The sequence below is a fragment of the Taudactylus pleione genome, unplaced genomic scaffold, assembly GCF_031769625.1.
Source record: "Taudactylus pleione unplaced genomic scaffold, aTauple2 ptg000436l, whole genome shotgun sequence".
In the NCBI taxonomy this organism is placed as follows: Eukaryota; Metazoa; Chordata; class Amphibia; order Anura; family Myobatrachidae; genus Taudactylus; species Taudactylus pleione.
Window position 1 is genome coordinate 4,513,251 of NW_028284838.1, and position 17,016 is coordinate 4,530,266.

The following is a 17,016-nucleotide window of genomic DNA, read 5'->3' on the forward strand; positions in this document are numbered from 1 at the left end:
TCAGTTTCTATAAAAAGCTGTCTCATTACCAAGGTGTCACACAAGAAACATCTCATGATAGGTAAAAGCAAAGAGCTCTCTCAAGACCTTTGCAACCTAATTGTTGCAAAACATACTGATGGCATTGGTTACAGAAGGATTTCTTAACTTCTGAATGTTCCAGTGAGCACTTTTGGGGCCATAAACCTGAAGTGGAAAGAACATCATTTCACCATAAACTGGCCACGACCAGGTGCTCCTCGCAAGATTTCTGACAGAGGAGTGAAAAGAATTATCAGAAGAGTTGTCCAAGAGCCAAGGACCACTTGTGGAGAGCTTCAGAAAGACCTGGAATTAGCAGGTACAATTGTTTCAAAGAAATCAATAAGTAATGCACTCAACCGCCATGGCCTGTATGCACGCTCACCACAGAAGACTCCATTGCTGAAGAAAAAGCATGTTGAAGCTCATTTAAAGTTTCCTGCACAACATTTGGAAAAGCCTGTGAAATACTGGTAGAATATAGGGTCTCATTCAGACCCGGTCGCAAGCGCTGAGCGCTCGCAACTGGGTCGATGTTGACCCACTGAGCATGCGCACGTCGGAGCTGGCTCCGACGTGCGTATGTGCGAGACCTGGGTAGCGACGGGCGCTCCATTGCTACGGGTTTCGCACCAAAGGGAGCGAGCTGTCGATGTTGAATGACAGCTCACCCCGTTTGGGAGGTGGGCACGGGGGGTGGCCGGACAAACGGAGGTGGTCCTGACGGAACATTTGCCATTTGGGGGTGGCCCCACTGACATCAGCAATGATGTCAGTGGGGAGCTTCGTGCTCGATCAGAGCAGGGATGTCCCTGGGGCTTGCGCTTGCCGAGACCCAACCTTAGGGTCTCGTCGCAAGCCCCGATGGTCAAGACCATCGTGACCATCACCCTGGTCGGTCGCTAAGCTGTGGGTGGTAACAGACAGCTTAGCTAGCGACCAGGAATGCCGCACTTCAAGATGCAAGCGGCCGCCCTCATGCAGAGAGACCGCTTGCATCTTAAGACCGACTCTGAATGAGGGCCATAGTCTGGTCAGATGAGACCAAAATTGAACTCTTTGGATGCCATAATACACACCATGTTTGGAGGAGAAATGGCACTGCACATCAACCCAAAACACCATACCAACAGTGAAGTTTGGAGGTGGGAACATCATGGTGTGGGGCTGTTTTTCAGCATACAGTACTGGCATACTTCATGTAATTGAAGGAAGAATTAATGGAAAAATGTACCAAGACATTCTTCATAAAAATCTGCTGCCATCTACCAGGATGCTGAAGATGAAACGAGGGTGGACATTTCAGCAATGATCCCAAACATACAGCAAAGGACACTCTCAATTGGTTACAGAGAAAGAAAATAAAGCTGCTAGATTGGCCCAGCCAATCACTTGACTTGAATCCAATTGAAAATCTATGGAGATAACTAAAGATCAGAGTTCATAGAAGAGGCCCACGGAACCTTCAAGATTTGAAGACTGTTTGTGTGGAAGAATAGGCCAAAATCACACCTGAGCAATGCATGCGACTAGTTTCTCCATACAGGAGGCATCTTGAATCTGGCATTATCAACAAAGGCATTTGTACGAACTATTAAATAAATTTTAGTAAGCTTGTTCAATACTTTTTACCTGTGTCATTTCATATTACAGTATTACACATAACTTAATTTATGGACATCTGTGGTTTCATTTCTTTGCATGTGTGGATTGCATGGGTTGTTGCTGACATTTGGTGAAAATTTCATTACTTTAGCCCCATTACAAATATATTTACTGAGAAAAATGTTGATGTGTTCAATACTTATTTTACCCGCTGTATGTGTATGTATATTGTCGCAATATCTGGTTAAGGAGTACCGTTTCCTGGGAAAGCGGCCACACCCTGCATGCAGCAGCCAATCAGCATAATACCAGCCCAGGACCTTGGTACAAGTAGCCACAGCAAGTTTTATTTGAGAGCACAAAATAAACAAAACATAAAAACAAATCCTAACCTGTCCGGCTGTAACATACAATTCCCTCTCTGGACACTAGGTGGAAGGACCTAGTGTCCAATTCACAAAACAGAATTTAGCACAGCATCTAGAATCACAAGCTATGGTTCTCTCTCTCTCTTTCTCTATTCTCTCTCTCTTGCTCCCCCCTTTGCCTGCAGACCTCAACCTGCTCCACAGGCAGTGAGAGACAGACTAGAAAACTGACCCACCTTTTTTCAGCCTCTCACATATGGTCTAGCAATCAAGGTAGCTAATTAGCTAACTGTCTACAAAACAGAATTTAGGAACTTAGGGCATATAGGCCCTCATTCAGAGCCGTTCGCTATTTGCGGTCGTTCGTTTAAAAACAAGGGGTGGCTATTCAAATGATCCGTACGCACATTGTAGTCTGTTCACACCTCTAAGTCTGAACGAGCGAGCAAAACATACGCTCGTTTATTTGTTAAAAACGCCCCCTGGCCGCTCGCATCCTACGTCATGTCCGCTATTTATTAGATTAATCGAGTACATCGACCAGCGTATGAACTGCTCGCTATTCTTGTGGTTGGTGTTTGCTACCACAAATTTGCGAGCAGTTCTGGCTCTAAAATAACCCAGTGACGTGGTCAATGACGCTGCTGTTTTAAATATACACACCCATAAAACGCCCGTTTTGACCTTTAAGCACGCCTGCGTTCGGATCTCCACTCCCCATTTTCAAGCACCATCCCCTGTTACCACCCACATACGCCTCATTCTGTCACTCAAAATAGCAGGCACTCGCTATATAGCGTACAAACGATTTTCGGCCGCACTGACTGGTTCGCGCATGCGTACTAAAAACCGTACGCATGCGCAGATGTGCAAACATCGCTCGGAACGAGCGTACTGCCGCTAACGAGCGGCTCTGAATGAGGGCCATAGATCCCCCCTTGACAACTTCACTATATATATATATATATATATATATATAAAACAAAAGGTGAGAACAAGCGCCTATATAGTGTAGTATTAAGTGAAAAATTTAGTACACTCTCTCAGAAAATGGCATGCGTACCGTAATCACCCAGAACAATAAGCATTTGTTTATGAGTCCTTTTTCAGGTTTCACCAGGTTGGTCCTCTTATGTACCCAAAAGCCGCTGGTTAAATACTCCAAAATTAATGAAAATTCATACAAGCTTATCTGATGGTAGCTGGTCTCAGAGTCTAGGGGTACACCCACAGTCCTCAACGCGTTTCGTCCTTAATGAGGTTAGAGCTGGACTTCTCCTCCTGAAGAAGTCCAGAATTGTCTGTAGATCTCCGAGACAGGATTGTCTCGAGGCACAAATCTGGGGAAGGGTACAGAAAAATATCTGCTGCTTTGAAGATCCCAATAAGCACAGCGGCCTACAGCATCCAAAAATGGAAGAAGTTCGGAACCACCAGGACTCTTCCTAGAGTTGGCCGGCCTTCTAAACTGAGCAATCGGGGGAGAAGGGCCCTAGTCAGGGAGGTGACCTAGAATCCGATGGTCACTCTGTCAGAGCTACAGCATTCCTCTGTGGAGAGAGGAGAACCTTCCAGAAGCAGAATCATCTCTGCAGCAATCCACCAATCAGGCCTGTATAGTAGAGTGGCTATACGGAAGCCACTCCTTAGTATAAAGCACAATGCAGCCTGCCTGGAGTTTGCCAAAATGCACCTGAATGACTCTCCGACCATGAGAAACAAAATTCTCTGGTCTGATGAGACAAATGTTGAACTCTTTGGTGTGAATGCCAGGCATTATGTTTGGAAGAAACCAGGCACCGCTCATCACCAGGCCAATACCATCCCTACAGTGAAGCATGGTGGTGGCAGTGTCATGCTGTGTGGATGTTTTTCAGTGGCAGGAACTGGGAGACTAGTCAGGATAGAGGGAAAGATGTATGCAGCAATGTACAGAGATATCCTGGATGAAAACCGCTCTTGACTCAGACTGGGGCGACGGTTCATCTTTCAGCAGGACAACGACCCTAAGCACACAGCCAAGATATCAAAGGAGTGGCTTTAGGACAACTCTGTGAATGTCCATGAGTGGTCCAGCCTTGAATCTGATTGAACATCTCTGGAGAGATCTGAAAATGACTGTGCACCGATGCTTCTCATCCAACCTGATGGAGCTTGAGAGGTGCTGCAAATAAGAATGGGTGAAACTGGCCAAAGATAGGTGTGCCACGCTTGTGGCATCATATTCAAAAAGACTTGAGGCTGTAATTGCTGCCACAGATGCATCAACAAAGTATTGAGCAAAGGCTGTGAATACTTACGGTATGTACATGTAATTTCTTAGGTTTTTTTTTAAATTAAATTTGCAATCTCAAAAAAACTTTTTACACGTTGTCATTGTGTGTAGAATTTTGAGGATAAAAATAAATTTACTCCATTTTGGAAAAAGGCTGTAACATAACAAAATGTGGAAAAAGTGAAGCGCTGTGAACATCTATCCTCCATGCGCTACAATCGTGACCATCTTTTTGGTCGCTCGCTATAGCTGTGGGTGGTAACCCACAGCTATGCGAGCGGCCAGGAGGCCGCTCTTAAATTCAGAGGGACGGCCCTGATTCAGAGCGAGCGCTCTGTCAGAGCGTCCGGCTCTGAATCAGGGCCACAGTTTCTGTTAACAAAAATATATTTCCGTTAGCATTATTTTAGCATTTTGTGGACTACAGAGGTCAGCACTGCTTGTCTACTCTGATTTCTTTTCTATGCTAAAATTGGCTGTGTTAATTTCTAGTATTTTATTTACATTTGAGTAGATTGATATGGATTTAAAGTGTTTTCTGTGGATACAAAAGAAGCTTTGCCGTTGTTGTGGTCTGCGATTTGAGCTTTTATCATAATTGCATGTTTTGCTGACATAGATCCAAACAATTCAGCTTTATCTTTCTAAGCAACACAAATGCCGAGTTTTTTATATCATACTAGAAGGCAGCGGTACTAAACAGGCTTGCACAAAAGCAATTTCTCTTCCAGACAAAGATATGTTGAGCTAGTGGAGCACAATGTAACCGTGAACATTTGTAAATACCTAAATGTAACAATGTGCACTTGTATAGAAATCACTCATAATCTTTCATAGTCAACCTCTTAATTACAAAACAAATGCTAAGGGAAAGGAACAGGGGCAGTGCTGGATTTATAAACTCCTGATGTATGCGGAGTAGCCTACAGGGTATAAGCAGCAATTGTGTGATTCAATACAATTCATCCATTAATCTCATTTATGCTAAAATTGATCCCTCATATAATTATTATTTTAAAAGCGATTGCCCATCTAACCAAAATGTAAATGGCTTGAACACTACATGGCATGGACAGAGCTCACACTGAACTTGTTGTCCACTGTGTTATGTGAGAGTATGAGGCATTAAAGAACACACGTGATTGATCTGAAAGCATTTGTTCTCTATACGTGATCTGTCATAGGTATGGTCAGTAGAATGCATGTCAGAAATGTGTTCAATAGCCTATGCATTAAAGTCCAAACATGTAGCTATCCATGCATACTGTAGCTTATGGGAAATACTTATTATGTGTGTGAAGAAATGTTCCTTGGATTATGTTTATAATACTTAAATATATTGAGGCAGAATTTATTAGTAAATACAGCTCCTATGGGCATGATTCAGAGGTTCACGCAATGGTAATATTTGCGCAGTTGAGAGATTATTTGCTGTAGTGCATGCGCGTAAAAGCTTAAACAGGTGTACGCAGAGACGCGCTTGTTGCGTACTGAATCGCTGGCATTAGAACTGGTGGCGCAAGACCAAGTGCATTCCTGGGAGGTGGCTTGAAGTGAACATAGAAAAAGGGCATCTCACGGGAATGTTATGGGACTGTACTGGGCAGGGGCATAGCTCGACCTGTGGGGTACCATAGCAAAATTTCCACGGGTCCCCATAAGTCGGATCATCAGGCTTCTCCCACTGGCTTCAACCTATAACACACACACCTTCCACATCCCACTAACCTCCTGAGTGTCCAGTGCTCCATCTCTCTTTACGGATGCTGGAAGGAGGCGTGGCCATTTTTCAGCACAGCCACACCCCAGTGTCAGAGTGGTATAAGAGGAGGGATGTGGAGACGGGGGATAACAAGGGGCTCACAGCACTGATGATCCGTGCAGCAACTGCTACCTAGTCACAGGCTTCATCGAATACCCACATATTTATATCGGTTCGTTAACTAGATTTTATTTACATAGAATCCTATGAATACTATACATTTGTTGCTTTGGTTTATGCAATGTGAATCATTTCTTATTATTGATGTCACTACGTGCAGTGCTTCTATAGACACACAATGGCCCTGATTCAGAGCCGGACGCTCTGACCAGAGCGCTCGCTCTGAATCAGGGCCCTCCTCCATTAATATGGAGCGTCCTCCTGGACGCTCGTATAGCTGTGGGTCACCACCCACAGCATATACGAGCGTGCAAAAAGATGGTCGTGATGGTCTTGACCATCGCGACCATCGGACTTGCGAGGGAAACCCTGCTGTCGGGTTTCCCAGCCGCAAGGCCAGGAGTGATTTTGGCTCTATCAGTGGGGCCAGCTTCAGACGGAAGGCGTTCACAGCATGCCCCCTTTGGTGCGAGACCCGGAGCGATGGAAAGTCCTTCGCTCGCCGGGTCTTGCGCATGCGCACGACGGAGCTCCCTCCGTCGTGCGCATGCGCAGTGGGGACCATCGACCCACTTGCGAGCGTACTGCCGCTCGCGAGTGGGTCTGAATGACCCCCAATATCTCTTGCGCTGTTTCCTACCATCTTTTTACTGAAGTGTGCCTGTGACTAAGAAGCAGTTTGCAGAAGGGATCAGCAGTCACCTTTCTCACTGCTGCTGGTACAGGGAGAGGCGGGCTCCCGGAGGTGCTGCGGGCCCCATAACAACCGCACCCCCTGCACCCATGGTAGCTACGCCTCTGGTCACGGGCGTGTCAGTGAACGCAAATGTGTCCACAAGCACAGGGCCTCAGCAACAGAAGCCATGCTAGCAGCAGTTTCAGAACGAGGCCCTTGTGCAAGCGTCGATGGGGAACACAATGGTGAGCCGATGGTGGAGTCTTTGGAACCACCGTTGTAATTAAGTACCCACTGTCTGGCGCAGATTAATGTACAAGGCTGAAACTCGCATTTGCATATTACCGCCACTGCAACAGCAACCATTTCTACCTCTGGGATGCGATCATAATCCTGACCGCGGGGATTCCGGCTCCCAGAATCTCGGCACTGGCATCCCGACTGCACTAGGGGGGAGGTTAGGGTCAGGCATCGGGGAGGGAGGGTTAGACGTAGGAAGAAGGGGAGGGTTAGGATACTGACCGTCAGGTGTCGGTATAGTAACGCTGCCGGGATGCCAGCGGCGGGATCCCAAGCGCCGGCATCCCGTACCCAACCATTACCTCTGAATCAGGCCTTAAATGAGGTTACAAGCATCAGACGTCATTGGAAGTTGTTTTTAACCCTTCATATATGGAGATGGTTTATAACTTATTTTACTACATCATTGTGATGGGCAAGTTTATTTAGGGACAAGTTATTCATTTCTTGATCCACCACTTTTAGTATCATATTAGATCATTTTTATTTCTTCTTTATATAAGGAATTGCTGGAAAGGAAATAAAAAATATACACTTCCCATTCTTACTTTCAAAGTGTACAGCCCCAGATATCTACTCAATATTTCATTACTCTTCCTAGTGTACATAATAAATAAGTGAGCGTCATTTGGTTCTGGTGCAGCTATAATGCACTGAGCAAAGGTTATAATTATTATACAGAAGAAACCTGGAAGAGTCCATATTGCAACATCTAATACATTATATACATAGTATATCTGAAGCTATGAGATCCAGTTCACGCTGAATGCATATAGCAATTTTGGTCCAATTGAGGCTGTATAGCTGTAGTATTTATACAGTATGTAAGCTTTAACTATGGTATTGTAGTCATCATGTCCACATTCACAAATTTGACATGGGCATAATGTCGACATTGTGAATGTCAACAGTCCATGGTAGAGTTATGCGAGTATCCACTACATGATAAAAATGAGCGATTGAACGATTACGACATTGTTATCGTTCATTAATCGTGCAGTGAATATTCTGGCAACGACCAGCAATGTGTGCCCCCGCTGGTCATTGTCAACATTTGTCATCGCTTGAACATGCAAGCCAACCTGCCGATATTGACAGGTTGTGCATGTGCGGGGATGAGGGAGGGTGCCTGCACTGAACCACATATCATTCAGTGTGGGCACATTATCCACTGCCCAGAATGAAGAACGATTACAATGTTGTAATCATACAGTCGTTCCACTCTCGTGTAGTAGATACGCACCTTTAGGCTGCGGTTAGGGTTAGACTGAGCTTAGTTTTGAAATATGCTAAAAACACTATGCAGGCCATTGACATGTTGACATTCAGATCATGTCAACTTTCTGATTGTCAACATTTCTTACCACACCCTTAATGATACCTTCTAGCACACAGACTGTAGACCATTCAGTACACTGAGGGACACTACATGCTGTAGAATCGAGGCTGGTTTGTTTTCCTTTAAATGTAGAAATAATCCTATGGTATATGAGAATGCAGAAAAGCTTATATTTATTAACAGAAGTGGAAGCTGGAACAATGGTCCAGGTAAACTGTAAAGAGTGGATGAGCCATTGACTTTATGGGGGCGATTCAATTCAATGCAATTTTGAATAGCCCCGGGAGGAAGCTCCCGAAGCTATTCAATTCAACACAATGTTTGGTCAGTCTAAAGGATTTCTTCTCACACCCTCCTGAGATGCGAGGAGAAATTCGACAAAAGTGACAGCCATGCAGCTATTATGCTAACAGCTGCGCAGCCGTCACTTTAGTCAGAGAATGCCGGTTCTCACGACTAAGCACCCAGGTTAAGTCGCGAGAACCAGCATTCTCCGACTTAACAGCGTGCTGAATTGAATAGCTCTGGGAGCTCCCTCCCAGGGCTATTCAACATCGCATTTAATTGAATTGCGGCCTAAGGGGTATATTACTAAAGTACGGGTTTTTAGAAATGGAGTTGTTGCCCATAACAACCAATCAGACTCTACTTATCATTTATCTACCACCTTCTAGAAGATAATAGCTGGAATCTGATTCTAAAAACCCACACTTAAATAAATATAGCCCTAAGAGAGTGACTAAATAACCATGGAACATGGATGAAACTTGTTTCACTTTACCAAGCAATAAAGTTACAACAAAGCATCACACAACACACTGTAGAATGATCCTTTTACAATGTTATTTTTAGTATAGTGCTCCTATACAATGAGGCAGACAAGTAGCACTATTACCTGGCTGCATTGCTGTAAGTAAAATAGCAGCATGACCTATCATACTCTGATTTCCTTTGACAACTTAGTTTTCCTGTACTGAGTAGATGCATTAGCGTAATACGCACATTTAATGTAATCAGGTCACCTTCTGCTTTGTATACTTGCAGATGCTAATAGAGTGATTACAGCTATTTAGTGACATCTAATTTTCTGTATCACTTTTTAAAAAAATATACATTATTACATGTTACTAATGGTACAAAGGGGAATAACAAGAATATGAATATGTCGGTACAATAGATTTCATGTCATAGGCCCATGTGTTGTCTCACTAGGTATTCTCTATTAGAGTATCAGATTTTCTAATCTTTTTCAGGTCACTGAGGTCCTCACATATGAAATGCACACACACATAGTAACATCTGCTTTTCCTCAGCTAAGCAGTTACAGTATCGTTTCAACTAAATTCTCAGCACAACATAGCATTAATGCACTTTTCAGCTGGAAACCATTTCATTGCATGAAAAGTGCATGAGAAACCTACTTTTCATGTAGTCATTAAACTGAATTGAGCCCCGCACACATTTATCTGTCTCTACTCAGCATAAATGACATATAAATGGAAAACGTACCTACAGTCGTGGCCATAAATAATGGCGCCCCTGCACTTTCTTCAATCAACTCACAATTTCATCTAAATGTAAGTTGAATTGAACAACAGTATTTCATCTCTATAATTCTTTCTCTGTTACTCCTATAGAACCTATATTTTTTTATCCAGCATTTAATACTGTCTATCCTTTTACATAATAAAATGAAAAGAAATGGCAATTATAAAATGGTCGCACCTTTAGACCTTATGTTTGTTTGCACTGTGCAATCAACCATGGTTGCATGTTCTGCATGTTCTCTAGGCAGGTTAGTGCACTCTTGTTATGCTAACTGTTCCAGTACTTCCAGATTGTGGCTTCTCCAGACTGCTGTTATCGTAACTCTCCACAGATCTTCCATGGAAACTCATAACTGGTCACCTCTGAACCATCCAGAATCTTGCTTTGAACCATTGCTGGGTGCTTTTTGAAGTGTGCTTAGGGCCATGGGGCATGATTCAGAGGTGGGGTAGGTTCTGTCACAACTGGCTGATGTTTTGAGGTCTGTGCATGCACCTGAGCCGTACACTGCGCTTGTGTCATGATGGTCTTGTGACACCGGTCGCATTGCGGCACAGTTTGATTGACAGACTGCAAGCGTTTGGGAACAGTGACTGGGAAGTGCGTATAAAAAGCAGGTGTGCTGCCGACATTTTGTGGTGTGCTGAAACCAGCAACGTATTCTCCAGACGAAGATTCACTGGAATTAATACTTATTGTTAATAGTGTATAATTATTTAAGGTATCATACAATAGTATACAAATCTAAATTGGATAGCTGCTCCTAGATAGGACAGGTTATAGTTAGAATAGTATATAAAAAGAGAGCGCTCATCCAATTCAGAGAGTAATTGTAGAAATGAATCAACTCAAATAAATTGTATATATTTTTATTTAATAACAGTAATAACACATTTTAATTATGGGAAGTAGTCAGGAATTTTGACCGCCGGCTTCCCGACATGTAAAGCCCGGCATGGGACTAATGATACTGATGCCTATCATTAGCCCCACGCCGAAATCCTGATGCCCGACATACCGAACGTAGGTAAACCGGGCATCGGGAGCTCATAGCTGTGGAGGGGGGGGGAATGGTTAGGTTTAGGGACTCCCGGGGGGACTTACAGTTAGGCACTCCCCCCCCCCCCCAGGGAAAGTTAGGGTTAGGCTAGGGGAAGAGGGGGTTAGGGTCAGGCACTACCGGGGGGAGGTTAGAGCTAGGAACCCCTAAGGGAAGGTTAAGGGGGGAGAGGGGAGGGTTAGGGGACTTACTCACCTTAGTCGGAATTTCATCCGCCGGGCTTAGGTCCGGCGGTAATACATACCGATTTCGTAATTACAACATACAGTATCAGAAATATTTGTATGCATAATATTTAAAAAAAGAAAAATACCCATTGCCCTCTTCCTTGTTTGCTCATGCCCCCACATGAACTGGTTACTTTTGATGTTCTGATTTCTACTTTGCGTTTGTGGCTATCAATAAATATTGCTAACATTAAAAAAACATTCCTGGAATCTCTAACAACAGCATTTCAAATTGAAAAATGACTGAAATACTGAAATTGGAGCTGATTCTGAGTTGCAAGGATCAAACTGCAGAGAAATTTACACATTTTTGCATATATCCGTCCTATTCTGAGTCTGGCGCAATGCGGCTGGAACTGTCTTTCCGTGAAATAGGCCATTTCGGGGAGACGGTGGCAAAGTGATGGCACAGAACCATGCTGACGTGAGAGCAATATCAGTGCGACTCTGAGTTGTGTGTACGGGGAAGGGAAGTGCAGATACTAATGATGGCGTACAGTCTATGGGCGGCACGTGTTTACGTTTGCACACGCATGAACTCCCGCATTAGCAGAATGGATACGCGCATTAGCATAAAGTGATAAATCAGGCTAACGAGTATGCCCACAAGTACAGCCACTTTACATGCGACTCAGAATCTCCCCCATTATGTATTAATAGCTTCTTATCAATAAGTCAGTTCCTGAGCATGAATGGAATAGTCTCTCCTGGATGATCTCTATTGAGCTGAGTTACACAGCAATAGTATATTTATGGTTATGTCCGTAATGAGGCCTTCCAGCTCTCATCCTAAGTTACCCACATAATACTCTCTCCTCCCTATCTTCCCCTTCTAGTTTCTGGTTTGGGATGGGACTGATCGTTGTATTTATTTATAGCTCTTTGACATAACAATATAGCATATATTTCATTGACTATTTAAAGCAACCCACATTAGGCACACCTTACTTACAGAGGCTATTATCATGTGTCTTTTCTCCATTGCAATGCGCTGGTGGAGAAACTGGGCCACGTACTTGTGTGTCTGCCCCCCAGGCCAAAAGTTGCCAGCCAGCCCCTGTTAGTAAATGTGTTTTTAGTCAAATAGAGTATATACAAGTTATCAAATTTGAGTAATTTCATTGCTGCTTAATACTCACTGAATTGAATGAGCGCGCTCTTTTGTATATACACTACTAACCTATGCCTTAATGCAGTGATTCCCAACCTTTTTTGAATCACGGCACCCTAGAGTAACAGCATTGTTTTCACGGCACCTCTAAGCCAAAAGTTTGTTATTGAGAAATTCTGAAAAAAATGTAGTAAAGTGAAGTAAATTGTGCTTACCTGCTATGTGGTGGTGGACAGGTTATCGCTTCTGTTTGTCCACATATTTACATTACATTGACCATAAATAATTTGATTTGGTGCTGGACAACCAACCTGAGGCGCCCCTGCAAGTGTCCCGAGGCACCCCAGGGTGCCACGGTGCATAGTTTGGGAACCACTTCCTTAATGATAGATATTGTGTAATTCTGCATCTGTTTGTCTACATAATTACGGTAATCATTCTGATAGCCGTACTGATATAAAGTTGCAAATAGTATCAATGGTCTACTTCTCATAGACTAGTGTTCTATAGCGATAAGAAAGACTAATATACCGTTATGTGTACAATTTGTTAACAATAAAAAATAAGAACAACGCTTTACAGAAACAAATTCAAATGGCAAATGTTATGAAAGGGTTATACAACATACAGAAGCAATGAAAAATGCAAAATAAAATGGAGAAAACTGAAGTAATCACCTTTGGTCCAAAACAATTACTTTTACGTCTAAGGCTAGCGCAGGAAGTAGTGAACAGCCACAGTTTGACCGGACCTCATAAATTCATGACAGTAAATATACGTAAAATTAGTTAATTAATTGCCACATATACGTGGTAACGCATTACATTTTTTTTTATGTATTTCAAATTTGATATTCCATTCTCACTTATTATACAGACAGTGATTAATTTTCAATAGTGCTACCTTCATTGTATGTATGTATGTATGTATATATATATATATATATATATATATACATATATATATCATGGCCTAATTGTACAGTATATGATATCAAAAGCTTAAGCAATCTGTAGCCAAGTGACACCAACCATACGGAGAATGAACAAGACATTTTTAGTGTATGGAAAATGCTCAAGCAAAAGTAAAGGGTCATTAAACATAGATCAGATTTTTGTCGTTTTCAAGTATTAAAACTTTCTGCACAATAAATCAAGGTTTGCCTGTCATCGATGGTTGGGACAAGAGAATCTTGGAGATGTAGACTGTGAAGTTGGCTTAGTAGAAGGAGTTTACATAGAAGTTATGCTTATATGTTTATTACCTGCTTTAATGACATTGTGCTTCTGCGACAGAAGTGACATGAACATTACCATTTTGTCTTGGAAGCTTCTCCTCACTTTTCACTAGTTTTTTCTCCAAAAAACTATTTATGATGTAAATGTAACCCTATTATAACATGGAACTTTAGACTTTATTATTATTAATTTTGTGAATATAAGAAAACCAACAATGGAAACATCAAGCTTCCGTTTCAATTATTTTCTCTTTAAACGCTGTCCAAGTATGTTAGTGAAGAAGGCCACATGTCTGTTATTAATATGTAGTATGTACCCATGTCACATATGTACCCTTGGCAGAAATCAGCTGCACTTCCTCTTTGCTTGAAAAATTATTTTCTAATTCTGCTCTTGGTTGCATTTCAGGGTCCACAGGAAATGTGTTGTCATTCAGTGAGACCAAAGCTCATCAAGTGGTTCAACAGAAGTCAGAACAGTTCATGTTATACAACCAGAAGCAGCTCACCAGGATCTATCCATCAGCATACAGGATAGACTCCAGTAACTTTAACCCGGTACCATACTGGAATGCTGGGATCCAGCTAGGTGTGCATCAATATAAGTTTAAAGTACTATTCACTAAATACTATCCACTAAGTATATATTATAACATGATAAAATAGGAACATGGTGTTTTTCTGGCATTGTTTAAAATAACTAAGCTTATTACTGTACACCTGAATATTGGATGTGAAATTGGCAACATCCTGTGAAGTTGAATTGGTGCATTTCTTCTTTGTGTGGCATAGAAGCATGAATGCACATACATAAATAAGATTTCGATTTGTGGGCTGAGATGGTTAAAATTTGATGTAATGGGTGTAGGAGAAAAATGATTTTGGTCCACTCTGTAAAGCAATAGATGCTGCCAGGATTCTCCTGTATGTTTTTCCTTGGAGGCTCTTTAAACCAATTCTAGACTTCGGATGTGATGTCTTTTACAGCTTCCAGACACACTACACTACACCGGAAAGTGCTTTTCTAGGTTCATTTTGACAAACGTAATATACAATTTCAAAACACACAAAAGTGAAACATAATAAATACAAAGGAGGGTACACAAAATTTTAGGAAAACACATAAATGTTAATTTTCAGTCCAACCCGTAGACCTGCTAATGGTTCCACAAAGCCCTACCAAGAACTGGAAGGTGGATGTGCTCCGTCTGCGCTCAAAACGGACACTAGAGGGGAAATTGTGTAAGCAGAAATGTTTTGGAAACTGGCATATTTTGTAGTTCCTAAGTAAACCTATTTGCTTAGCTCTATATAGATTTTTGATAAGTGGAAGGCTTAAAATACATTTTTCTTTGGTCACTGCACAAAAGTCCCTCAGTGGCAATGACAGATTTAATATACAGTACAAAGACAAGATAGCAGAGGTCACAGATACATGTTTCTGGTCACTATGATCAATCTAATTACTTAGTGTAGAAGTTATGTCTTTTTTGGTTTACTAGCTTAATTATGAACACAGGGAATGATCTTAAGAACATTTAGGAAACAGTCATTAGAATGATATGAGTAAGACAAAAGAGAGCAGGGTTGTCTTAACAGCAGTGTGGGCCCTGGGCAAAGCAATGCACTGGGGCCCCTAACCACCCAATGTAGGTGGTCAATAAAAGTAAACCCTCCTGCATGCCCATCAGACCTCCCACACATGCAGAGAGACTCTGGCCCTGATTTAGAGCCGTACTCTCTGACAGAGCTCTTGCTCTGAATCAGGGCGTCCTTTTTTTTTTAATGGAGCAGCCTCCTGGCCACTCGCATTGCTGTGGGTTGCCACCCACAGCTAATGCGAGCAGCCAGGATGATGGTCGCGATGGTCAAGACCATCGCGACCATCAGGCTTGCGACGAGACCCTTGTGGTAGGGTCTCGTGGTCGCAAGCCCCAGAGAGCTTTCGGCTCAAATAGAGCCGAAAGTTCTCACACTGACATCACTTGTGATGTCAGTGGGGACGCCCCCAAACGGTAGGCGTTCCCATGGGCACCCACCCCCCCGACCCGCCCACCAAAGGGGGCATGCTGTCACTCAACATCGACAGCACGCCCCCTTTGGTGCGAGACCCGGAGCGACGGATTGCCCGTCGCTATCCGGGTCTCGCGCATGCACACGACGGAGCCGGCTCCGTCGTGCGCATGCGCTCTGGGCCACCATCGACCCGGTTGCAACCGGGTCTGAATCAGGCCCTCTGTCTGACTGCTCTGAAGCTGGCAGATGAAGTGAAACTGGGACTGAGGTGATTACTCGTCATGGGGTGGGGGAGGTTGGACCGGAATACAGAGCACCGGCGGCCGTCTAATAAAAATATCACAAATTTACCAACTGGCCGCGGCTGCAGGGGGGCAGGTTGGTGGGCCCCTACAAGCCCCGGGCCCTTGGGCATCTGCCCAGCAAGCCCATTGGAAGAGATGGCCCTGGAAGAGGGGCTTTAATATTGCAATATGCAATTTGCACCCACTAGTGTCTAGGAGTAACTGAGTGTGACAAACCGAATGTATTGATGAGGATCACATAGGAAGATTCTTTTCTGTTTGTCTTGTAGAGAGCACAGGGCTACAGGATAGCAAAGTCACTGCACATACGTTACTCTAAGGTTCTCAGATATCTGTTCTCACAACTTTTTTCAATGTCTACAGTGGCACTCAACTACCAGACAGAAGGACGCATGATGGAATTAAATCGTGCAAAATTCAAGGTGAATGGCGATTGTGGATATGTCCTTAAGCCTCAGCAGATGTGCAAAGGTATTACACTCTTTTAATTGGTAGATGCAAAAATTTATAAATGTACATCTATTCCTACTGTTAATGGTAATAGTATTTATATATCTTATATATAAAATTAATTGGTCTGTTTGTTTGTATGTCCGGTTATGCATTCGTACACCCCTGCACTGATTGGGATAAAACTAATGCGCAGGGCCGGCTCCAGAGGTTGGCTCACCCTGTGCTGGCTCAGTCAATAGCGTCCAATACTCGCGCGCGGCAAAGGAAATGGGGGCATGGCCTAATTACCATAGACCATGCCCCTAAGTGACGATATTTTGAGGCATGCCTGCATGGCACATCTCCAAATAACGTCAGGCTGGGGGTAAGCCCAGCACTTCGTCACTAGCTGGGCTTCCCCCAGCCCTCTCTCGGTACAGAATGGATGCCACGCGCATGCGCGCAGCATCCATTCACTTACTCCGGGTCCCGCACAGCTGCGGCAGTGGGGGTCCCCAACCTCCTGACTTAACCACCCGTGGGCCACTTCGGCCCACGGGTGGAACAGTAGGACAGTACTCGGGATGTTGGGGAGGGGTGCGCCCTCTATGGGG

The 17,016-nt window shown here is 43.4% G+C and overlaps 1 protein-coding gene across 2 annotated transcripts in view; it reads left to right on the forward strand.

The window, feature by feature from the left end:
- The window catches only part of PLCH1 (phospholipase C eta 1), a 222,213-nt gene that overhangs the window by 181,989 nt on the left and 23,208 nt on the right, over positions 1–17,016 (forward strand). For both annotated transcript variants that reach the window (XM_088447686.1, XM_088447685.1), the window contains exons 16-17: positions 14,059–14,238; positions 16,334–16,441. In XM_088447686.1, the coding sequence (XP_088303812.1) occupies positions 14,059–14,238; positions 16,334–16,441 (288 nt within the window). The remainder of the gene's footprint in view (positions 1–14,058; positions 14,239–16,333; positions 16,442–17,016) is intronic.